Below are 24,713 nucleotides of genomic sequence, written 5' to 3'. Positions count from 1 at the left end.
CCCCCCCCCCCCCCAACCCGCCCGCCCCTTCCAACACATGCCTCATTTAAAACGCTTTGGTGCACGTACCGTCAGCGCTGCCTCCTAATCTGAAGTGGGCTCGTTTGCATTGCACCTCATCACCGGGGTCTCTGATGTCACTGTTTATCCTACAAGCCTCACAGAGCAGAACATGTTACGCTATAGACTTTTATAGCCGAGCTAACGTTTCTCCCTTTCTTCTTGTTTCTAAAAGAGATGAAAGCCTCTCTTACTTTACATTTTATCCACCTCTAAAGGAATGTCACAGTTCCTCTGCCAGCACTAAGCCTTGGATATGTCTGCAGAGCTTCTCTCGTCCAGCGTTCGTGCCATCTGCCTTCAGCTTGAAGCTCAATTTCGCAGCACGTAAACACGCTGCAGTCATTAAAGTACACCACCAGCAAATTAAGCATGTGTGAGCATACCATTTAAAGAAACTGATCATTTTTGATTACTCTGTTCCATTTGAAGGGACGTTCGTTGGTGCAAATTACACCCAGGATGAGAAAACCGGCGAACAAATGCAGCCTGTGGTCATGGTATGCAAAGTTGGCTAAGTGTGCTTTATCTCCCAGATGGTCCACATATGGATCTCACCGCCATTCCACCGAATAGTTTTCATGACAACTCAGGGTTGAGAGAAGAGACAAGTGTAGGTTGGCTCGCCGCTACAAAATATGCAAATAGATCCACTGATGTTAGGCTCCGTCAGGCTCGAAAGCATTTCCTGAATTCTTCTGTCATTAGAAAGGTGGGGATTATTGTGCAGCCATGTGTAGCATGTCACTCTGGCAAACATATGTGGTACTCTAAGAAAGCAAAACAGGGGAGAGAGGTCAAATGTGTCATCAACACCGGATTTTGCCAAATTGCACAAGCATGTAGAGTCACTGCAATACGGGCGAACGCATCGGAGGCCTCAAAGGCAAACACTGATGTCATTTAAAAACTATTTACTTTCAAAGGTTGTTCAGCTAAGCCCCAAGGCTGATTAGTGTGAAAAAGTCCAAGAGAAATCTTTCACTGAGGTGAGATAATTTCTCAGACTCATATTGCTTTGAGATAAAAGTGTCATGAGGAAGCAAAACTGACACGGGAATTAAAAAAAGTACAACAATATAAACTTAAAGCAATACTTTCCATGTGCAAAGAAACTTGTACAAGTTTACTACCCTATATCAGCCATGTTACAGGTAATTCGATACTTTATAAACTACTATAAGATGTTCAATCGTTTTTAGGCGTCAGCTGTGAAGCCAACACAATAAACTTTCTTCCATCCATCCATCCATCTATCCATCCATCCATCCATCCATCCATCCATCCATCCATCTTCTTTACCTACTTCTCCTTTCTGGGTCACGGGGAGCTGGTGTCTATCTCCAGTCATCACTGTGCGAGAGGTGGGGGAGACCCTGGACAGGTCGCAAGTCCATCACAGGGACACACAGAGACAAACAAGACAAACAACTGTTCACACTCTCACTCACACCTCGTGACAATTTCCGAGTTATAAACTTACATATTAAAATCATTTCTCACTATGGTTCTGGTTCATACATGAACCAATGGAGCTGATCCAGTTCTGCCCTCCACTTCTCAAAGACTCACCAACTCCATTCTGTGACTACCTCCGATTCAGTTTGTGATACAGACGTCTGTGTCGTGTGATACAGACGACACAGACGACAGAGGTTCACACGCGACACAGAAGGCTGCTGGGTGTAAAGGAGCTGCCGACCGCGGCACTATAATCACTTAAACAGCCACAAATCTACAAAGCATCAATCAAATCTAAGACTTCGGTTCGTTGTTACAAACGACTGAAACACAGTTGTTTGGCTGGTGATCTGTCTTTAAAAGGCTTTGGGAGAAATACGAAAAAAAAAAAAAAATTCCTTCATTACTTCAGAAACAGCTCTGGGCTGCGCTGCCAGATGGACACAGAAAGCTGTTCGTGGTCCAGATCTGCTGGGAAAGACAGCAGGAGGGAAAGGATGTAACACCATGCCGTGGGACTGTTGTTCAGCAGGGAACATGAACTAAATAAATCAAACTAACTAGAGAGCAACCACGCAAATTTGACATGGATCAGACTAGTAAAAGGCTGGGAGCTAGCACCAAAGAGACAGAACTAGTTCAGAGAGGGGAAAAATATGTTCATAAGTGATAAGACGCCAATAAATACACATTAAGACTCTGTTTTATCTTATGTTACTGATATATAAGTTTCTTAAGATGGGTTAATGAGAACATTAAAGGCAGCAATAACACAGGTGGTGACGTGATTCAAGAAATATTGTTTAGGAAACAAAAGAAACTTCTAATGTGAACAAACAAGCTGTGCTGGCTGCACATGTGTTGGGTGGGCCTTGTTCTGTGGGGTGAGGAGCTCCGATACAACAAAGTTCCCTCGCAGACAGCTCCGGTTCCAAGATTACAAAACCAGCGCAGAGATATTTGAAGCGGGACGAACGAAGAATAAAGCCATTCTTCACGATTTGTTTGAACAAGTGAGCGTGTCTGTGTCGGCCGCCCCCCTGCGCTGAGAGGAAAACTGGATGTCATTGAGACATTATCAAGAGCCTTGGGCCATTATTTACGCTTGTACGTCCGCAGACGCTTCTGTCACACGTGAAAACGCGCAGATACGAGGCGCGGACACATGTTTGCGTACGCTCGTGCTCGTTCGCATGCAGATGCTTCCAGTCTCTGGCAGCTCGGGAGGACAGGTCTGAACTGCGGTAATGAGAAGCACATGTGTTCCAGAGACCAAACCTCCTCGGAGCTCGTCTTCCTTTGGCGCAACGTTCTCGTTCTCACCTCGATCTATCCGTCTCCGTTCTTTCGGCGGGCTGTCTGGAGCGTGAATGTTTCATGAGCGGTTGTGCAAATAACTGTACATGTTGATGAGAGGTGAGCAGAGTACGCGTTTGACGTCTGGCAAGTGCACAACTATTGCTTTTTTCCATTCCCCTTGCTTCCCCCCCCCCCGTCTCTTGTCTGTCGTCATAATGTCCATCATATCTTTCCATCTCTGCTTTCCGCCTTTCGTCTTGTTGCAAAGCAGGCAAGGTCACTTGGTGCTGATTCAAACAATGGCTGTGATACAAACCAGAGCTTGAAGATGTATCAAAAGATCGACTGATTAGCCCTCCATTTTAAACCCCGGAGAGGTTTGTCATTAAAACTAACCGACGTTTGTAGTTTGAATTTAGTGATTGTGTAGAAAATAACTGCTTCCCTCAGCTCAGTGGTTGTCTTTGAGTTTTCATCTTTCAAAGTGAAGTAAATCTTTTAATAAAAGCTGTTAATATTCAACTTCATGTGTTTATTTTCCACAAACAGTGCATGCATCTTTTCAGTTCAGCTAAGGGTTGATTTGCTGTTAAACAAGTCACAAGATGCCAAAAACAAAGATTTCTTCAAATATTGTTCATCAAATATATATTTCCTAATATAAATAAGCATGTAGACACTAGAGCTATACAAATTGTATGATATATGATTGTAAATTATTGATTTGAATTTGATTATAACCATTAAAAGTGGGGCTGGATTTTGTTTCATCTGAACTCAAAATAACTAAACTGAATGAGAAATGTACTGAAGTGGGATTTTTCAGAGTGTATTGGTCTGTTTTTACAACTGACTTGAGTTTTGCTATAGACACACATTCATTTTAATTTAATTAAATGGAACTGAGCTGTAAACTGAACTGATACGTCAAAGCTACTATAACTTCAAGAAAAGTCCTGAAAAATGTACAACCAGGCAGTCTTTAGTTTTCTCTCTTTCTCCCTTTTTTTTGTTTTTAGATAAATCTACTTTAAGCTTTGGGGGATCATACAGTAAAAAACTCACTCCGCCTCATCGTTACTCTTAAAACAGAAACGTGAAACCTCGTCTGAAGGATGTTCTATAATAAAAGTATTAGAAACACATCAGCAGTTCAACAAAAAATAGTTACAGATTCTCACTAAACAGCCATAAAACTGATTCATGCAGGGTTTTTTCTCTTGTCAGTTTGACAGCGTCGGGAAGATTAAAATGTCAGAGATCAGTCTCGCGCATTAACGTTAAATTTATCCTTTACTCCATTTTTCATCTTCCATTTAAACTCATCTCAGAACCGATTAAACTGGTGCAGCAACGCTACTCGGACAGGAAGAAAAGCAGCGAACTCTGTTTTACTTCAGCCGCCTGCAAGCTGCCCGAAACAGACAAGAAGCTGCTTTGCGGCAGCCAAGTTTCAGCAATTACACCTCGAGTATTGAATCCACCTTTGCTCGCAGCAACGCAGGAAAGGAAACGGCGTCCAACAGCTGCTGCAAGAACAGAGTTTCCGTCTCTCCGGCTTTCGGAGCGCTGTCGACGCTGAAAGCTGACAAGCTTCACAATTAGTGTAACATTTGCAAGGTCGTCCGCGAGCTACGCCGCAACTCGCCGCAGTCACGCTACCCACACACCGAGCCGCTGTTCTCCATTACTGACCAGGCAAGGTGCATTGGTCGAATGTGATGTCAGCTCACGATTTACACCCCAGGATGACTGGCAGCTCATTTTATGTGAGAGATGCTCTTCCTTATATTGTGGCCTAAAGGAAAAGAATATGGTTTTAAAACACATTTAAGGCTGTTTTTTTTGGTTGGGCATGTTTCCATGGCACAGGCCGACGAAATGGACTCGACTTGTGTGAGATCTGCCACGTTTGTTTAACGATGAAAAACTTTTTATCCGCCAGTTGCAAAGAAACCCCTTACGTTCAGATATGCGAGGACTTCGGGATCTATTTTCTCTGACGGACTGGAAATTGACGGAGATTGCATTACTGCCACAGGACAAAACAAATCTGCAGATGTAAGCCTCTTGTTCCATTAAAAAAAACAAAAAAACAAGTGCAAGGCCTTAGCTGACTCTTAGGGGCTCACTTGGTGTTTTTTCCTTGTAACCGTAATCAGTAAGGATTAAGTATGGCAATGCAGAGATCCAAATTGCACTGATTAGAGAAAGAAAACATTCAAAGGGTTGCCTTAATATTGTTTGCTTCCCCTTTTCTCACTAATTTAATTTCTTTACATTGTGAGGGAGGAGAATCCAAATAAAAGTGAGGGATATGTCTCAAGGAATGCCCTGCTGCTGCAAGCCAAAACCAACTTCCGCCCAAAACTGGATATTAGGTCATTTTCACAAAATGGACCTCTGGAAAGTCTTGTAAGTGGGTGGAGGTGTGGGAGTCCGGGGGGACCCTTGTGTGGCCCGCTCCGTGTGTTATCAGGTCTACAAGATTATTGCTTGTTTCCTTATCTTTCTAAACACAGAGAGGCAGGCTGAGATCGTATCAGAATTTAAACGATAGCTAAACACTGCTGGAGCACCAACAGGGCGAACACTGAAATACAGCAAGGGAAAATATTTACAGTACAGTATCGGAGAAAAGAATATCAACACGGAGGTTTCCATATATTGTAAGGGTCTAACATTGTGGTAACATTAATCAGAGATCTGGCTCCGCTGTTTGGCAGCCGCTGACGGCTGTTTGCTCTCCGACAACCATCTGTTCCCCGATACTCCTCGTGCTGAGGAGGTGAAGGAGGATGGATTCTTGCAATGGTTTCCATTCAGGATGCCCCAAACAGCTGCAAGGCCAGTGTAAACAAACTCTGACAAAAACACACCAGTGATAAGAAAAATGTGGTGACAACCGCTCGGAGGCCCATTACCCTCCATCTGTGCAGCCCTGCCCGCCGTGATGGTTTGGAAAACGTATCCAAGTCTATACATTACTTCATCGGCTCGATAACAATACATCAGATTTCCTTCCTTTTCGAGGCGCTCAAACTGTTATTATACAAAACAAGAGTTTTCCTCGTCATTCAGCTATCGGCGCATCAAGGGCGTTTATGGGTGCCTTTTAACCTTGAGCTTCACTCGAAGTTTGATCGTGAATCAACTCTCACGCTTTCCAAGAAGATTTAATATTCAAACTCACCGAGTTGTGGTGCCTTTCCGCCTTGCCCTGTTGGTGAGAAACGGCACGTGAGAGAAATGCTCAATTTAATGCTAAAATGTTAAGATTCAGAACAGATTTTAACTTTGAAATAGGCAGCTGCAGACATCCATACCTGCTTTTGATCCCCTTTCGGGTCTGAATACAAGAACTGACAACAGCAGCAAGGGGGGGTTTGTCTTTTTTTTTTTTTTTTACATTTGTACCTGTTGGTATTCCTCCAAAGCCAAGGCCGCCGGTCCCGACCCCTCCTGGCACCAAACCACCAGGGCCCACACCTCGGCCACCGGCTCCATAACCTCCTGCTGTTCGGGTCAGACAGAGACACGTGTGACTGGAACCACAGCAGTCACTGTCACTCCTGTCGTTCACACTTGTATTAACACAGCAGAGCGCTCCACACACACATTACAGGACATTCATTTCCTTTAACAATACCACGCATGAAGAGTTTTCCACCAGTCCAAAGAGAAAACGACTCCATTCTGGCCTTTAAAAGTGAGGTGGGGGGGTAGTTCAGTGTTGTTTATCAACGGAGGCTTTGGGAGTCCAGTTTAATGCTTTTGTAAGCAATAAAAATGTGTCAGTTAAAAAGCAATAAAAGTGCTTGATCGGCCCATTTCAGTCTGCAAGATATAACCGTCCTGAGACACTTTTCATCCATCACAGAGGAAACAAGATATTTATCGGGGAAAATTATCCTCCAGTGGTGATGATGAGCTTCTTGGCACTCCTGTTCGCACTCTGCCCTTTATAAAAGAAGTGATAACCCTGTAATATTAGTGTTATGTTATTTTATACTCATTAGATTTACTCGGGACGTACAAGAGAACATTATTCTTAGTGACAAGTGCGCTTGTGAAAACAAAGTGTAATAGATCCAATTTTTTATATATTTTTTTGTCTAAAACACTGTTTATTACCACAGCGAAGTATATTTTTACTATTAAATTAGACACAGTGTTCAATCCAAGGCTTGCCGTGTGTTTCCTACTGATCATGACCAAATCAAAGCTGACAGGAAGTATAGTTTTTACAAGAGTATTTTTTTTTAATTAATGCAAGTTGACATAAATGTTTTACTGGTGTATGTTTCAAAAAGTATAAAACCGTCTAATTTTCAAACGGTGTCGCGCCCCTCTCTCTGCAGCTCTGGTGCTGTTAGTGTTAAAAAAAAGGTCGCACGGGGTCACGCTGGGTCAACAAACGGGAGCTGGAGCCATGCCGAGATCACGCACGCAGGTGGTGACCTGCTTCTGAACGGGACTGCGCTGCAGAGAAGGTGTGAAGTGACAACCTGCAGACAGCATTCATCGTCCCCGACCACTGACCGCACTGACAGACGTTACCGAACCGGAAACAGCAAACAGGGAGGAGGGATTTCAGAAAAAAACTTGCAGAAGTCAATCTGCATGACGCTGACCAAGGCAGGAAAAAAAAAGTCCAATTCAAACGTATTTGAGACAACTTTTAAACATTTCAGCATATATAATACTAACTTGTAGTTTCACATTTTTATATCCAGTACCCATTTTCTGATAAACAAGAAGCAGCTCTTAAACATATTTTAGTATTTATGTCTCTTCCACTCACCTGCAGCTTTAGCTGGTTTATAGGCTGCAGGGTATTGTCCAGCAGAGCCTAATAAAACAAGAGTCATACAAGTTATTGATTTATGGCAGAACTGTACGTACGAAGGTAACGGGCGGCTTATGGTTCAACAGTTTAATCATCAAAACAGAGAGTAATGTTGGATCACAGGTCATTTTTTTACATGTATAAAAATGATGAAGTGTTTATACAAACACCAGTGCAGTTAAAGATGGAAAATGCCACATTCACAGTATAATATGGTGTCTATGAGAACATTTGTGTGCATATAAATGCACATTTGCCAGCTCAGTAATGCCCCTTTTTGTGTTTAAGATTTAAATTAAACCATTTGAAGCCTTAACGTCATCCAACCCTATCGCACCTCTGAGGTCAGCTGCAAAACCTGAATAATAAAACTTCCCCCTCGCACCCTTTTTTAATGACATTCATAAAATGTTCGGATTGTTTTAGAGCTGTGCTTTCTGCTCCACGGTTGTCAAATTTGTTGTTATGCTTCGCTAAGGACAAACAGATTAGTTTGTCGCGGTTCGCTTAAACTTGTCAAGCAGAAGCTCTTACCTGGAAAGAATCCAGTACCTGGACCAGCGGCTCCCGGTCCGATCCCAGCACCAGCCGGTACATACACACCTGGAGGACAGAATGGAGAAAGCAAAGGGTCATCTTCCATCACTGATGTGTGAGATATGTTTTTTTTTGTTTTGTTTTTAATTTCTAAACAACAACCCCGTTCATAAGACAAACATTCTTAAATGAATTCATTATCCTTCAGCCAGGAAAAAAACACTGAAGTTTGTCCTTGATGTGCACATCTGGCACACATAGCTGTGGTGAGGACACAGCGTTGTCTGCTAGAACCAGAGCAAAAGCAACATTTAAAAGCTTTAAAAAAAAACTTTATAGGTATGATGGGGAGCAGTGAATCGGACTGTGATTTGTTTTCATACTGATGAGGTACCTTAGCTGGAAAATTTGCTTCAGAAATCCGCTCCGGCTTTATTTCTCGCTTGATTTCTGGCTGCGACTCAAAGCAACTCCTGAGATGGTCGTTCTGGATTCTAGACTAGATGGCCTCAAGTGTGTAAGGAATAACAACAGGATCTTAAATAAAAAGGGGGGGCGAGATTAAAAAGAATGGCTCCAGTTGATCTGGAACAACCAGCTAAACCTAATGGGAGTGGTGAGCTAAGACCTAAATGACTAAGTTATACTGTATATATGTCTAATTAAAACCTGGTTCATATCACAGAAACACAATGCAAAGGAGGGAGCGGGGCTGCTGGACCGTAATGATTGTGTTTAATGGCTCTTACAAGGTCTGAGAGGCTGATTAATTCAAACCACATGTCAAAGGCGTCCATGTAGTTGTTAGAGAATATTGTGTGAAGTCTCTCAGTGCCGACCGTAGAGTGGCCATTGGGGGGAGAGCATTACATGGCATTACAGCCAGATTTAGCTGTAGGGGTATTCATGACGCTGGCAGGCTGCTCCAAAATGACTGACATTTTCCTCTAACGAACTCTGACATGTTTATTGGATTTGTGCCACGATAAAATCAGAAAATGAACAGTTCGTGTCACTCAGTGGTCACGAAAAACCCCAGAAACTAACCCAGACAGCCGCAGTGATACAAAATGACTTTATGCTATAGAAACCCTGCCATGTTTATGAATGGAATAGTGAAGGGATGAGTGCATGGGGGATGATTTGTTTGGTGTCAAAAGATTACGTTTTTATGCTTAGGTGCTCCAAAACTGTGGTCTAAAGCTGACGGGAACAATGTTTGCTCATGATTAAAACAAAATGTCTTCTTGAACAAACAACAAAAAAAAGGAACCAAGAAGGGCTGACAGTCAGGGTGATCATGTTGAAACCAGGAGAAATGGCATTTTCCCCCCATTAACACGACGTATCAACAAAAACAGTTGAAGCTTGAACATCAGAGAGCTAAACAATGGAAGAATTGATCAATTTTCTTGTGGTCTGGCCGTATTTAAGGAACACTAACAGTTCTTGAGACTACAATACAATAAAGAGCAAAAAGCCCCTGGTTCTGCATCTGATTAGCAAACGGCTAAGACAATGAATGTAACATCTGTGAGCATGTTTGTGTTTACGAGCGTTTGACAGTTTGTCCATGCCAATAGCTCATATAGACCTCAGTGAAGAGACCACACGACGGGATGGGTGTGGAGCGAGTTTTCTCAGTTTTGCTCTTTCGGTTTACAATCAAAAGGATTTCCTGTCTTGGCAGTTGAGTGGAACAGTGAGTCCGTTCCTTTAGCTCTGAATTAGATCATTTTAATAGAGTGCACAGGGTTCACTAAAACCATGCATCTCAAGCATGCCACGCAGTGAGCTTTGCCAAACGACCAAACCGCCCACAATAAATTAAAAAGTCTCCTTCTGACTGTCCTAATTTAATCATCAGCGCGCGCTAACATTCCTGGAGGATTCAATAGAGCCATGGGAACAAGCTGAAATGTGTGTGAAGGATAAGATCCACTGAGAAAAGGGCTTCAAATGGGGCAAAAAAATGTTTTTTTTTACAGCTGACTTAATTTAAAGGTTTACCTTTTGCCATTGAGAAAAGTTAAGGCTCAAACATATAAAACTTGGAGAATGAAGATATACAATAAATCTAAGGAATGCCAAATATATTCCTATGTGTACAAACCCACTTTGAGCAGAATATTTCCACTGAAACAGATGATTTAACAAAGCATTTCAGGCTAAATGTGTGAAGAACAGATGGAACCTGGAACCTGCGGTGATTTTGTGAAAGAGCACACTGTGCATGATTCATCGGGAAATTTGCAAAACGACACGGAGGTGACGTTAAACCTAAAAACGTCAAACCGTTCCTAATTCTACAAAAATCCTGTGTGTTGTCTGCTCACTGTAAGGCATACCTTCAAGTAATCACTCACAAGGTGTGGCAGCCCCGTCTCTAACAAGCCGCTGCAGTCATCATCCACGGTTCGTTAGACTTCTGAGACAACCCTTGTTTTGTTGGTTAATTCGATGATTACGAGTGTTTATTAGAATGGTTTAACCCATTATGTTTAATTAGTTTTTGTTTTGGTTTTAACTCACTTTTTGGGAGCTTTACTTCCCATGCGGTCATATTTTCTAGTTCCAGGGTTTGCTCTTCTGTTTAATGTCATTTCCTCTAGATAACTTCCACAAGCCCCACTTTTTAAAATTTTTTTTTTTATTTCACACCCGTATCTGCTCTTTTAATGTCAGCGCCTCTGCTAAGTTAGACGCTTCATGTGATCTGCCTAAATGGTTAAGTTTGTTGTTTTTCTTTATACCCATTCTGCTCCATCAGGTTCTTTTGTTCCTTGAGTAAAAGGTGATGCAAGTCCGGGCTTTTTCCGGTCCTCATTTAGTGCTTGTGATGTGTCGTTCTCCAACAAACCCACTCTACTACTTGCCAGCTCATAAAGGCAGGTGATGAGAGCCGGCTCCCGTCTGTGAACCTTTATTTCCACCCCCCCCCTACCTAACACAGTGCAGGACATTTTTAAAACTGTGTTGATGTCATGCTGCATGCAACCAATCAGGTGCAATAACAGACAGGGATTACATGAAGGGGAACGAGTGGTACCGTCTATTGGTGCAGAAAACCGTAGAAGAAATGTAAACATTCGACAGGAAACCAGAAGTTGAAGCTTCCCTGTAGACTGGCTCAAGTTTTAAGTGCTGCCACTTCTAAGTAAAGAAACAGGACTTTTTACCTCAATAAAAAAATAAAACACAAAGCATTCTAGATTGTTATTTTCAGGTTGACTCTTGTTGATTTAAGTAGTTTTTTTGTAGTTCTTAACTTGCCTTAATATTTTTTTTCTAATATAGTCAGCTGTAATTAATATTTCAAAGTTATAATAAAGGTCAGGTGACACCATGATTGTGTTCGGAGGTGCAGGCGGGACCTAAAACTCCACATCCCTTGTGTGCAGACTCTGGTTGCAAAAATACAATTTGGCAGCTACTGTAAAATGAGAACTGACGGCTTCAATTCTCAAGTAAAAAGACAACAGGATACAGTGTCTAGATACCATAAACTACATATATGTGTGTGTTAGGTTCTCTGACTCATCCATGAATGTCTTGATCCAGTAGCCTATTTTTCATCAGAATGTCTTGGTTCCCCAGCATCAGACACGGACGTTGTTAATACAGGCGATATCTGTGTGCATCAATTCTATGTCTCTCTCTCTCTCATTATGGGTTGGCAGTACCGTGGTTTAAACCCTGAACCTCGGAGCTTTACCAAAATTATATGACACAACCACTGTAGCAACGTCCCAGCTACTGTAACATCAGGAAGAAGGGGCACGAGAAGCTCGACAAATACCAAGAAATACCAAGGGGATAAAAGAGGAAACAGAGTCTTAGTGGTGCCGGTGGTCATCAGAGCACTCAGAGCTGGGACCCCCCCAAACTGGAGGAGTGGCTAAGATACTGTGCAGAACCCTCAAGCTTCAAGTGAAGTGGAACCGCCAGACCTAATGATGCAACCCTTGTATGTAATCTGGTCATGCAGCATGACATTAACACAGTTTTGACCAATGTCAAACCTTGTGTTGGTTAGGAGGAACAAATAAAAAAGGGCTTGCAGACAGGAGCCAGCTCTCATCGCTCACTTATATGAGCCAACGAATAGAGCCGGTGCCTGAACGACACATCATCATTAATAAAAGACTCTTTGAGTTACAGCGTTTGGGCCCTTCCACCATGATGTACGACAGCTATATGTTCCTGCAAATATACTGCAGCACAAAAAAAAGCAAAGTCTCAGCCAGAATTTCTGAAATGTCAATAAAAGCCACGTGTTTGATGTCAGGGGCAATGACATTCGTAATAATAACTCACACAGCAGACTGAAACATAATGTATCTGAGCTCTGAGTAGATCTACGAGCTTATCTGCAAAAACCATCAACTGATCTTCAGAGACAAACTGAATAAGAACGTCCAGTTTACCACCTGCTACAGGAGTAAAAAGCTAAGAACAACTGTGACTTTTTTTTTTGCTAACACTTAAACACTAAGGACTACTGCCACATACAGAGGATGTTGTTTACTGCTATAATTACCAGAAAGAGGTAAGCCATAAGTGAACAAGCCTGAATATGAAAGTGTTGAAAACAAATATGCAGGGTTACAGTCTGAGAATTATACCTTTGAATATCTACTTTACCCAAATTTAAGAGTTAAGATTATATTTTTAAGACAAAATGTTCTTTTGGGACCCAGATGTGTCACTGATGGTCAATGTTGGAACTCTTAATAACAGCAAACATCGGAAAGAAAGTCGAAATTTGGTGCTTTTGTTTGTTTGTTTCCAAAAAAGAACTTTCGATAACAACAGGAAGTCAGTACTTGGTTATATAATCAAGATTTGTCACTAAAATCAGGTGAAGTTATTATAAGCTGGCGTCTTTTCCATAACCTGACAACAAACATAAGAGTACCACCAACGGTTCGTAATTTAATAATACGTTCATCAGACAATTATCAGAGTAAAACAAATCCAAAGCATGAAGTCCCTCAAACAATAATCCTGAATATATGTGTTTAGAGTTGGAGCACAAACAAGGTTTTCACAAACCTAACCAATGAGGTGTTTAGCTGCGCAGTTTGACTTTTCCCCGTTACACGATTGCAGAGTTAGAGCCCGGACAAGAAATTATCCACAGACGGACAGACTGACAATTAATTGCTAACAAATTCAAATAATTTAAATTCTAGATTCAAATTAAAGAATATGTAAACCTGAGGGTTTGGATAAAAAGCCTTTTCTACTGCAGTATTTGTATGTACATATATATACACTGTATGTACGTGGAAGTGCTCTGGCCTCTAGAACTCAGTTGTTTTGGATTTTTATAGCAGTGATGTCGTTAACCCGACAAGAACTAACATAAGAAAGTAATTTTGATTAAGTCTATGCATGTTATTTTTCTTTTGGCAAAATGTCAGGTTTTAAATTTCACCCTGGAAAGTCAACAAATGACACGTTTATCATCTGTTTAGCTGCCAAAATAATTCAGCATCAACACCCCTTTAAAGCTAACAGAAAACACTATTATTATTTATTGCAAATTACAGTCGAAGTAAAATATTTGCACAGGCCGAAAATGTTGATTTTACGAAAGATAGAGGTTACTGCAACCAAAAATAATGACTCACTAAAGAAGTTAGGAAATTTTAGGTCAGAACTTGTTTTGTTAGTAAATCCGACTTGAGCTTTTTCCACAGCACCTCTCATTTTAACAGCATTTATTTTTTTTACAATTGCACTTTGTTACTCTCAAAAAACACAGCTTAACTGCATTTACAACAAGCTGGTGAGTAATGACATCTCCCCGACCCTGTGCTGTGGTTGTTTTACGACCGACTGTTGGGGTTGACAATTAGCTTAAATGTTAGGGGTATAAAACAAAATCATGCGAGCGCGAACACAACACTTTTTGCAAAAACCACACAAAATGAGTGATGACGGCATTCTCCTCAAAACGGCTCACTGTGGACGACCACGGTCCAACTGCAGCGTTCAGGGAGTCGTGCGGAAAACGTCCCTGAAATGCCTTCACACATCAGCCAATTCAAAAACTCTGTAATGCGGCGTCTATCACTTCTTATTAAAGAAAAAAATGTTTTAGCAAGCTGCCAACAGTGCAGTTTGTGCAACAAAATGTTTTTTGGTCTCCTTACGCCTCCCTCAATTAGAAATACGATAAAGAAGAAAAATATAAAATGAATCTCATAAGATGGAATTATTTTTGAAAAAAAAAAACAGAAATCCTCTGGCTTTACCATTCCTTTTCTTGACGTGCCCAACCCTGCCTTGATGTTGCTTCCCTAAAGCGCTGAAATGAGAGTTAAAGACAGGATTCAAACCTTGTCTTCTTTGCCTTTCAGCATCCTGAGTGAAGCTTTTCCACGAGAAGATGACAGGGGAATCATTACAAGATTAGGCAAGTTGTGTCTTTGAAACTAAAGAAGCTAAATCTGAAACTAAATTGGTTTTGGAACAGATATGGACTCTGCCCTGAAAGGACTGCGGAGATGATCGCAACGGAGGGAAAAGCCACAGTTTGAAACACCCGTCAACCATGTGGAACCACTAGAAGCTCGTGGAACGAACAGTTCATATTATGGAGCCGTGGATGGATTTATGTGGTCATATCATCCAGTAGAGCTGTAGTGTAGTCAAGTAAAAATGTCAAAAGCACAAGAAACTACATTCGTTATTCACTGGTAATATAATTTCACAGTTGTTGCCTCATGTTGCTCATGCCTTCACAATGGAAAAAACAAAAAGGTAACACCTGGAAAAAAAAAAAAACGTGATGAAGTTGATATTTTCTCACTGGTTCATCATCTGTTATGGGTTTTTCGATAAAAAACAGAGAGTCCTCCACATGTTGTCTTCAGCTTTTCTCGGGCATGAACAGTCGCTGGAGAAGAATAAAACGGTTCCCAACGGGAGCCAGCCCAGACTCAGGGGCCTGCTGAGTCTGCTCCTGATAGCTCCCAGCCTGGTGAAGGTTGAGTGAAATGAATCATCCTGCTTAATGGGCTTCTTCCCTCAGCGTTTGGCACCGGCCAACTGCAGACCAAACACAGGACTGAGAGACGTTAGGGCTGACGTTCTTCCAAAACTAAACAGTAAGCACTAAACAAATCGCGGGTGAGTGTTACAAATAAAGATGACTGAGAACTGCACTAATATCCTCACAGTAACGGTCCGGGGATGAACGGATGGCTCTTCATCCATTTATGAAAGACCAATCAATCAGAAAAGACCAACGAAAATGACAAAACACACTAAAACATCAGTACTTCTAGTGTGAGCCTTATTAAACTCTCAGCAGTACTTACAGTAAAAATGGCCGACATGGTAATAATTACTTCTGGTCGGTGATCTAAGACAGAGTGGGACCTCCCACCCAGGGAATGAATGTACTTTAATGTTAAACTGTAAAATGTGGGGAGAACTGTCCACTCCTTTTCACACTTTCTAAGAAACGCACGTCTGGGGTTTTCACAATGCCCGACACTATTCAGTCAGTGCTTGAAACCGAACAGGTCCTACCAAAATATTACAGAATGAAGTCATCTTGCCGCAGAATTACACCAACCGACTGGATCAACAAATTAAAGTGTGGATCGTGCAATAAAACTAAATTAAAAAAGGCTCTGTTCAGACGGCGGTTGAAATGGTCCGTTTCTGTAAGTGGGTTGGGCTGTTGAGTGATGGGATGCATGCAGTAAATGTCACATTAATCCAGCTTGCTGTAGTTGGCGCTCGGCCTCGCCAAAGAGTTGCAACCAAAAAACAAAACAAAACAAAAAAAAAACCTTTAAGTACCACTCTCTTCCATACAGGTATTTATCAGCAATGCTGAGCTGTTGCTCCACTTTATTGTGTTCTGTGACTCTTTGCTGCTCGGCCTGCACTCGTATCCCAAACTCTGTGCGAGTTTCACTGATTTATGTGTTCAATTTCTCGGGGTAGATTTGGTCATTTCCAAATGAGGCAAACTGGCTTCCAGATGTACTAAAAAAAAATAAAAAAAACCCTCCCCAGAACTGCCTCTTGTCTTTGGAGACTATAAAGGAACAGAACAGCTATTTTCCTCTGTTTCATCTGAGCTCAGAACCTATTTCTGCCAGTAAGAATCAAACCATTAATGGTGTAAACACTTTCAAGCAAACTAACATCCAGTAGAAGTTCACCATAGTTGTAGGCATTTATTCCAACGTGAAGAGGCGCCAAGATGGGTTGCTTGAGAAACCTTCGGTGTTCAAAATGTAAAAGAAAAGTTTAGGCTGGAGTTGTTCATCTAATGCTGAAATGTAAATTATAATCTATGGAGCAGGAGCTGAAATAAAACTAATTTATTTTCGATGTTTTTAATAAAAAGCTGCCACATCTATCTGTGATGTATGAAGCAGGTTGGCTTTGTTTGCCAACCAACCAACAAACACTTTATTACCTGCGCAGAGACAGCATGGGAGGGGGCGCTCATGTATTAACAAACCTCTCACCAGATGTTTCCTCTGAGAACACAAGTCATTTATAGTCGATGATGGAAAGCTCCGAGACAGCTCTGGCACTCCACCACGACTCGACGGGCGAGTTTCTCAAGCGCAGGAGGTGCTTTCAGGGCAGGAGCATTAAATGGGTGGATCGGGTGTTAATGAGGTTCATGTTACTCACAGATAGTTTATCCTTTTTTTTAAATTATTATTTCTTATTATTTTTATTCAGGCTGAAGTGCACACGAGGACGGATCTAGTTTAAGCCCCACAGAAACGTCTGATCTCGATAGATTCGGCTCTCACTTGAGATCAAAGTTGCTCTGATACTTGTCTGCTCCTTTAGATGGTTGATTATTTTCCCCGACAGCGTCTCAGACTGTCAGCTGGAATGTGGAATGCAGCAAAAAGAAATGATAAATGCAAAAGAAAGAGGACGCACTCTTCAGACTGACATTTGCCAGACTTGGCAAACTTTGAGAACAACAGCAAATGAGAAAAAAAAAAAAAAAGGACAAATAAGAAGTGAGGATACACAGCGTACGCGCAGTTATTTATTTTAGGAAACCAAAAACATGATAAGGACGCCGGGACTCTCAAAGGGAAGAGAAGATAAACGGCCGCGACTTTAAATATATAAAAAATTGAATTCTTCTCGGCATTTCCACTCCAGATGATTAACATGTTTTCCATTTGGGGGTTAAATAAGTCGAAGAATCTCAGCCAAAACACAGACTGAGAACTAATCAAAGCAATGCAAACAGACAAGAAAGGCAAAACTGAAGCTGACGGATAGAGGGAGGAAAATGCACGCTCACATTCCCTTTTCCTCTCCCTCTCTGAGCCAGATAAGGCCCGACTTCGAGCTGAAGACCTGCTCGCAGGTTTTTACTGGGACTCTCAGATAGAGTCGATCCAGCCAGGGGTTCATCGGGGGTGAGTTTAAACTGTGTGGTTTCTCCGAGCAGAAGCCCAGGCCAGCTGGAACGGTCTCCTCCTGACATTTTTTTAGGACGGGATCTGCAGCCAATATCGTACACATGCTAAGAGGTGTGTGTGTGTGTGTGTGTGTGTGCAGGAGTCAATTTGACTGCATGAATTAAATTAGACAAAAAAAAAAAAACATATCCACGAGAAACGAGGCTGGAGAGTGAACTGCTCTTTTTAAATTAGATCACGCATGTTATTCCATGACATCAGCCGGAAGGTCAGAGACTGTTATCAAGTGATAATGTAGGTTTATCTGTTTCTGTTAAAAACTGATAACAGAATAAAGTCAGTGGACACAAACATCGAGTTGTGACAGGGAAATGCTACTGGACAATGCTGAACCTCACTCCTGACTTTGCAGCAGCAGGACGCACATATGAGATGCAAACATGTTGCAAAAAAAACCATTTAACTTTGCATTAAGTGTAGTTTCCTTAATTGTCTAAACAGTTACCAATGCAACTGTTAAACTCTACCTTCTGGAAATTGCACAGTAAAACAAAGTTTGCTCTTGATTAAGCCTTTGCTTTTTTATTTTAGAGAGAGAGTTTGCACTGAGATAGAATGTGACAGATATAATTTTAAAAAGTCAGCATATGAAGCTTTAAGCAAAACTTTTTCTTGCTCTCTGACTAAAAAGCATCACCGAAGCCAAATGCTTCGCCAAATGAGACGCTCACTACGACACAAAGCAGAAAAGCCACAGAGATGCACCTGTTCTCAGTGTGTGACCGATGTCTGGGTTCACCTGAGGCTTACCTCCTTGGAGAGAGGGCTGAATCAGCGCTGCGAGGAAGAGTCCGCAGAGGAGCAGGAGAAGGTTTCTGTTAGCCATCTCGCTCCGGAGTGCACCACCCCTCTCCCGATCAGCTGGTTTTATTCTCTCCGAGCTAATTACCACTTCCCCGAGGTCTCAAAGAGAGATGAAGTAAGCGAGAAAGGAGAAAGATACGGGACTCGAAGTAATTACAAGAGGGGGCAGCGACTCTTGTACAATGGATCACTTTGCTTTTTTTTTTTTTTTTTTCTTCTGCCTCTGTGTCTGGTGTTGCTGTTTTTATTCTGGTCACTCCTGCCAACACATAGACGCTGCTGCCAGCAGGAAAAGAGAGAGAAAGAGAGAGAAGGGGGGGAGAGACACACACACAAACACAGATGATCCCCCCCCCACACACACACACACACACACCCCACCGCCGTCTCCTCTCCCCAGTCCAGAAGGAGTTGAACTGTCTGCCAAAACATTTGCGAGGATGTGCAGAAACTCATCTGCAGCCGTGAAGAAAGAAAGTGAGGAAGAGCAAATCGCATACCAGAAAAGTTACCTGCTGTTCACGGCTCTCATGTTTTCAGCTTGTTGGTTGTCAGGGCTGTAACAAAGGGGGGTGGCGGGGGGGACACGTGAAGCAAATGTAGATAAGTTAACAAAAAAAAAAAAGAATCGAAGAATAGCCAAATAAAGTGTGCAGGAGAGAAAAAAGGGAGCAAAAAGCAGGGCACGTGTTCACAGACTAGAACAGCGAACTCGTTCAGTGTTAAACTTCATGAAGAGGAAGGATCAACTCGACGAGTCTGCTAACATCATGGGCGACGCAGATCAAAGAAATATTTGTCATTGTGAATCTTGTCCAAACGCAGCCTGCTAAACAAAACCAGACACCCCATGACCTTTTAGAAAATGACTATTTATGCAACAGAAAATATTTAGACCAAATTATTCACATTCAGTCGGAACTCTGGACAGGATAAAATTGAACCAGAAGGGTCATAAAACTCGTGACTCGGCTATTCTGCAGCAGGATGGATAAAAATAAAAAATTATTTAAAAAAGGCTTCAGGTCAGGATACAAGTGAGTCAGAAGAACTTGTTGGATTGTTGGACGGTGAAACAAGTGGACCCAAAGCCTTCCACCTAAACGCTCCTCACCTTCACCCTCTCAGTTTAGTTTTTGTTTTTAATTTAATGTCACCCATCTGGTTTTCGACAGTTTGCCCCGAAAACAGATCGGAGGAGTTTGGCCTCCTCCGTGCATCGCAGCACTCCTCTGTTTCATTAAACCTTTACTTCTGAGTAAGTTAAAATGCCTTGTAAAAATGACGAAAAATGACTGAAAGGATAAAGTGCTACAGTTTCCCAAACTGTTCTGCGTCAAACAGTTGGAGCAGAATAAATATTAGACACAAGCAGCGCCTCCCGTTCTTATTTGTGTTCATTTTTGTGTGAACATTTTGTCATTACGCTAACCTTTTGTATTTGCAGTTTAAGAGACTTAATGTTCGAAGGCCTACAGGGCAAAGGTTATTTAATAGGCAACAGGTTTTGGTTTTTTTGCACGTTCTGAATAAATTAAATTGAACTGAGCTGAGCTGAAATTAAATGGGGCTTTGTTGGGGTGTATACTCAGCAAACACCAGGCCAGCAGGTTTATTTTTGCGCAGCGTGTCTGACCTCGACTTGGTCAACAGCTTGTCACCGACGGAGCTGTCGATGTCCGTCGTCCCGTTCTGCCCCGAGACACATATTTGGGATTTTGAGCGGAGGAGGTTGAAGAGAGGTCCTTTTTATTGGCAAGAACCGCAGCCAAAGCCATTAGTCTCTCAGACCCAAACCTGACAGACCAGACTGTTGCATGCATGCTAATGGGTTCTGCTTTCCAAGACACACAGCATCCTTCACAGCGGTGACGTCCACCTTAATGTTCAAATTACCTCATGTTTATTTCCTTGAAGTTGGGTCAAGCGTGTTCGTCATATCAGCTGTTAAAAGGTTTGTTCAGAAAGAATGCAGCGCATATTTTCACTTGACTGATGAAGTTGACTCACACAGCCTCGAATAAACTCCTAATTTTTCACCCAAGCAGAAACTGTTCGCATCTTCTCTGATATCTCTGTCATGCCACAAATTTTTTTTAAAAGCCAACCCACCTACAGAGACCTTCTTTTCACTCTATTTATTATTTCAACTAAATAAAAAAAGAAAGATAGGACAGTGGGAAACCCCTTGAGGCAGTGCAAAAACTAAACCAACATATCGCTGTGCTAGTATTTCCCCAATACATTATTCATAGCAAAAACAACTTTTAACTACTAATAAACTTTGCATATCCCCAAATCTAGAACGCTGATTTAAAAAACGTGAAATCATTTCTTTTTCCCTGGTAAAGTCATCTGCTGCATGAAGGAAAAACACAACAACAACAACAACAAAAAACCCGACAAAGGCAATATTATGGAGATATTTGAACTCCTCTGAACTCTAAGATTAAAGTAAATATTAATTACAATCCAAACATCAGGAGGAGACTGACCTAATGCTGTATTAGGCATAGCACTAGTCTTTCCATGTTTGGTCCAAGACCAAAGCCCCCAGCTGACTGGTCTGTTTGGGAAGCCGAAGTGTATTCTGGATGGGAACAGTGTTTTCCTCAATCTATTTGCAAGTCTTAATGTCTATTTTAGCTCATGTCTGGTATTCTTCCTGCGGCTGAGTTGGAGAGTGTTCTTGCCAAAAGAGCTAGACTTTCGTGAAGACTCAGAAGAGGTCACACAGAACCTACCGCTGTTTGAAAAGCTAAGAACTATTGGTCGCTTGTGCTGCTTGTATTGGTTTACTTTAGCGTTTACGTTAATATGTTTTTTCCTCCCCTTAGATGTGCTCCTCGGTGCGTGTCGAACGTCGTGCAGAAAGCTGCCTGAAGTGGCTCCATTCACACATTTGTTTCTTTAACTCTGCTGTGGCGTGTATCATCTTTGAGTGAACAGTTTTCGTACTTTCAGCCGGTGCTTCATCGCTGAGGCCTCTTTGGCTGAAGATGTTCAGAGGGCGGCTGCAAGCATGAACGCAATCATACACCTCTAGAACTTCATAGCCGATATGGTCGAGAAAAAGAAAATTTCCATTCCCATAGTGTTGATAAGATCACAAACAAATCCTTCAAAGCAAAAAGAGAACTAGACAGAAATAGGGGAGACAACTTTGGGTTGGGTTTTTACAATTTGTACCCAGCTCACAAGCTTTACGTGCACACTCCGCACATTGTTTCCTGTTTTTTGTGTTTTCTCATTGAAGTGTAATAGTGCCACATACAGGCCTGGCATAGTTACTACAGGGTTTTGGGTCGTTTTTGTGTTTCCGTGAATGAATACATTTCTAGAAACGGTGGCATGTTTACGAGGATGGTTTAAGAAATAACAAAAAAATACTGTTTTGGCAAACTTGTGCTTCCACTTGAACAAGACCTAAATGAGTTCGCCTCATGCAGGTTCCACAATCCTGACTTTATTTGTGTATGTATTGCAGATTGTGGCGGATTTGATTGGTTGAAACGACCAGAGATGACTTAGAGAGATGCTCATCTTTGCAGCTGTATCGCAGAGCCTTATTGTAAAAAAGTGTTTCTTCTGTATAAACAAAGCCCATTAAGTTTTCAGGCAACCTAGCGAAGCCTTTTCCTGCACAGCCCCATCAGTGCTTTCTCTTGCTGCACATACTCAAACCTAGTTAGCTGCAAATTTGCTCGCAGACATGCAGAGTTAGTGGATTTATTTTTCTAAAACACCATGTGTTAAGTCTTTTGGAGAGGCTGTGCCTATTTTTCACTGAAATCCCCATGTTTAACAAGCCGAGGCAGTACATCTCTGAAAAGTTAGAACAGGGTCATGTGTTTCACTGTGAAGCGTCTCCTCTTCTTCTAACAACAGTCTGTAAAAGTCTAGGAACCGAGGAGAGCAGCTGCTGGAGGTTTTGGATGTTGTCCCACTCTTGTCTGATTGAGGATTATAACTGTTCAACAGTCCTGGGTCATGGGAGCAAACGTTGTTCTAAAACCGGTTTAAATTTTTTCTGCATCGAAGGAGCCTTTCCAGATGTGCAAGCTGTCCGTGCCGTGAGCACTAATGCACCCCCATACCATCAGAGAGGCAAACTTTTAAACTGTAAGCTCTTTAGCACAGAGGGTGTGGTTTTCAAAACGAATTTCAAATTTGGGTTTGTCTGAGCACAGAACAGTTTTCCTCTTTGCCTCAGTCCATTTTAAATGAGCTTTGACTCAGAGAAGATGGCGGCGTTTCTAGATAGTGTTCACACATGGCAGTGAACTGTGTTTACATACAGCGATCTGTGGAAGTGTTCCTGAGTCCATGCACTGATGTGCAGAACAGAATCAGACCTGGTTTTAATGCAGTGGTGCTTGAGGGTCTAAAGATCATCAACATCTGATATTAAATTTCTGTCTTGTCCTTTGAGCTCAGAGATTTCTCCAGAATACTGAAATATCTATCTCTGTCAGTCACTGTGTGAGACACGAGGGACACCCTGGACAGGTCTCCAGCCCATCACAGGGACACATGGAGACAAACAACTAATTCACGCTCTCACTCACATTTAAAACTATCAATTAACCTAACATGCACAGGAGGAAACCGGAGTAGTCCGAGGAAACCCACACATGCACAGGGAGAACATGCAAACTCCACACAGAAAGGCCGGGAGGCGAACCAGTGACCTTCTTGCTGTGAGGCGACAGCTCTAATCACTGCTCCACAGTGCAGCCCCGCGTGTGACATCAGATTAGAGAAAGTCAGCAGAAACATGGTTAATTAAAGGCTGAAGAACATGCACCCAGTGACACCCAGTGCTTTGGTTTTGTTTATTTTAGGAATGAGCGTGATTAAATGAGATTACACTTGGGTTTTCAGAGATCACACAATTAAACGCACAGTTTGTGGTGATTCAAAGTGTCCTTCTGCAAGGCACTGACAGTGAACTACTCAGAGTGTAAAGGGGCCACGAATGCTGCTTTGCCCCTCAGTTTTGTACTCTCTATAAGGAAATTGTACCGCCGATGGCTCATCCAACTCCTGCAAACTTACTCACACCATATGAACATCATGTCACATGTACTGAACGCAACATCTGCTTCCTGAGAAGAAACAGTGAACTGATTTGGCTCTCTGCAAAAGTTTCCGATTTAAACAACAAGTATGCTGATTTAAATCGTGGTGAGTTTTTTTTGTATAGTTCCTGCAACATAAGGAAACTCAATGTTTAAAAGTGTACACATGTGCTGCTATTGGTACAAAGAATCTTTGTTCACTGTAAGTGTTTACATCTTGTTGTGGGGTGCTGCGTTAGATCAGCTTTGATACCATGATCAAGCAATAATTACAGTGATTTGGATTGCTCCAGTTGATGCATCGCGTCGTGCCAAATATTCTTACTAAAGCTGACACTACAGATTGTTCTGAAGTACATTTATCCTATTAGTAAGATCAAAAGGCATGCCAAAAGTAAGCCACATTGGCCAGACTACAGAAAGGTTTTTTTTTTTGTCGTCTTTATCTGTTTGAATTGGGACACTGGAGAGCAAAGCCCATCCTTGCCTGTGGTGTCACCATTTTACTCAGACATGTGGCCTACCTCCAAACGACCAGACCACACTCCAGATGTGGTTACTCTGCAGTTAGCTCCGAACATAAAGCAGGTTCCAGCGAACATCAGATCCAAACCTATGGAACCCGAGGAAAACTGATGAGCTCTGGTGAAGGCCAGACCAGGAAGCTGGATGACTCACGTTTGGCATTAGCCTCCCAAACACTCAAAATCCCAGAGGGTTGTGCAAGAACTTAAGTAAAACATCCAAATCTTGATATATTGCTTTTTCTTTTCTTCAAATAATAAAAATTTACAACGTGGGTCCCAACGTCCAATTCGGTTCTGACGAGTTAAGAGTTTGTTGCGTACAGAGTAAGACAAAGCACAGACTTGTTTAACATGAGAAGCTTTTCCATTCAGATAGGATTACAAGAAAAGTGTGTGCAATCTTTTAAAACTCCAATATTAAAATAAAAAAACCTTTAACTTAAGAATCGACACAGTATTTCCACAATCAATTGGCAGGGAAAACCAGAACGGTAGAGGTTATATTTGTGTGCTCTGTTGGTCAAAGTGAAATACTTTAAAGTATACTTCAAAGCTAAGTACACCGTACTTCATTTCTAAGCTTGTGAGAATCGGAGCATAATAA

General features: G+C 41.9%; 1 protein-coding gene across 9 annotated transcripts in view; it reads right to left on the bottom strand.

The window, feature by feature from the left end:
- Window positions 1–18,709, bottom strand: part of elna (elastin a) — a 46,511-nt gene extending 27,802 nt beyond the window's left edge. For 3 of the 9 annotated variants that reach the window (XM_025009893.2, XM_025009894.2, XM_037980452.1), the window contains exons 1-5: window positions 18,448–18,707; window positions 8,204–8,272; window positions 7,625–7,672; window positions 6,238–6,336; window positions 6,014–6,040 (exon numbers count right to left, since the gene is read on the bottom strand). In XM_025009893.2, coding sequence (XP_024865661.1) covers window positions 6,014–6,040; window positions 6,238–6,336; window positions 7,625–7,672; window positions 8,204–8,272; window positions 18,448–18,523 — 319 coding nt within the window. In that variant the 5' untranslated portion in view covers window positions 18,524–18,707. Of the gene's footprint in view, window positions 1–6,013; window positions 6,041–6,237; window positions 6,337–7,624; window positions 7,673–8,203; window positions 8,273–18,447 lie in introns of all 9 variants that reach the window. The other 6 variants (XM_025009897.2, XM_025009898.2, XM_025009896.2 and 3 more) reach the window with 4 other exon arrangements.
- Window positions 18,710–24,713: the final 6,004 nt, after the last annotated feature.

This window comes from Kryptolebias marmoratus, linkage group LG2 (genome assembly GCF_001649575.2).
Source record: "Kryptolebias marmoratus isolate JLee-2015 linkage group LG2, ASM164957v2, whole genome shotgun sequence".
Taxonomy (NCBI): domain Eukaryota; kingdom Metazoa; phylum Chordata; class Actinopteri; order Cyprinodontiformes; family Rivulidae; genus Kryptolebias; species Kryptolebias marmoratus.
Note: the sequence above shows the minus strand (reverse complement) of the source record. Positions and strands in the feature narration are given on the sequence as shown.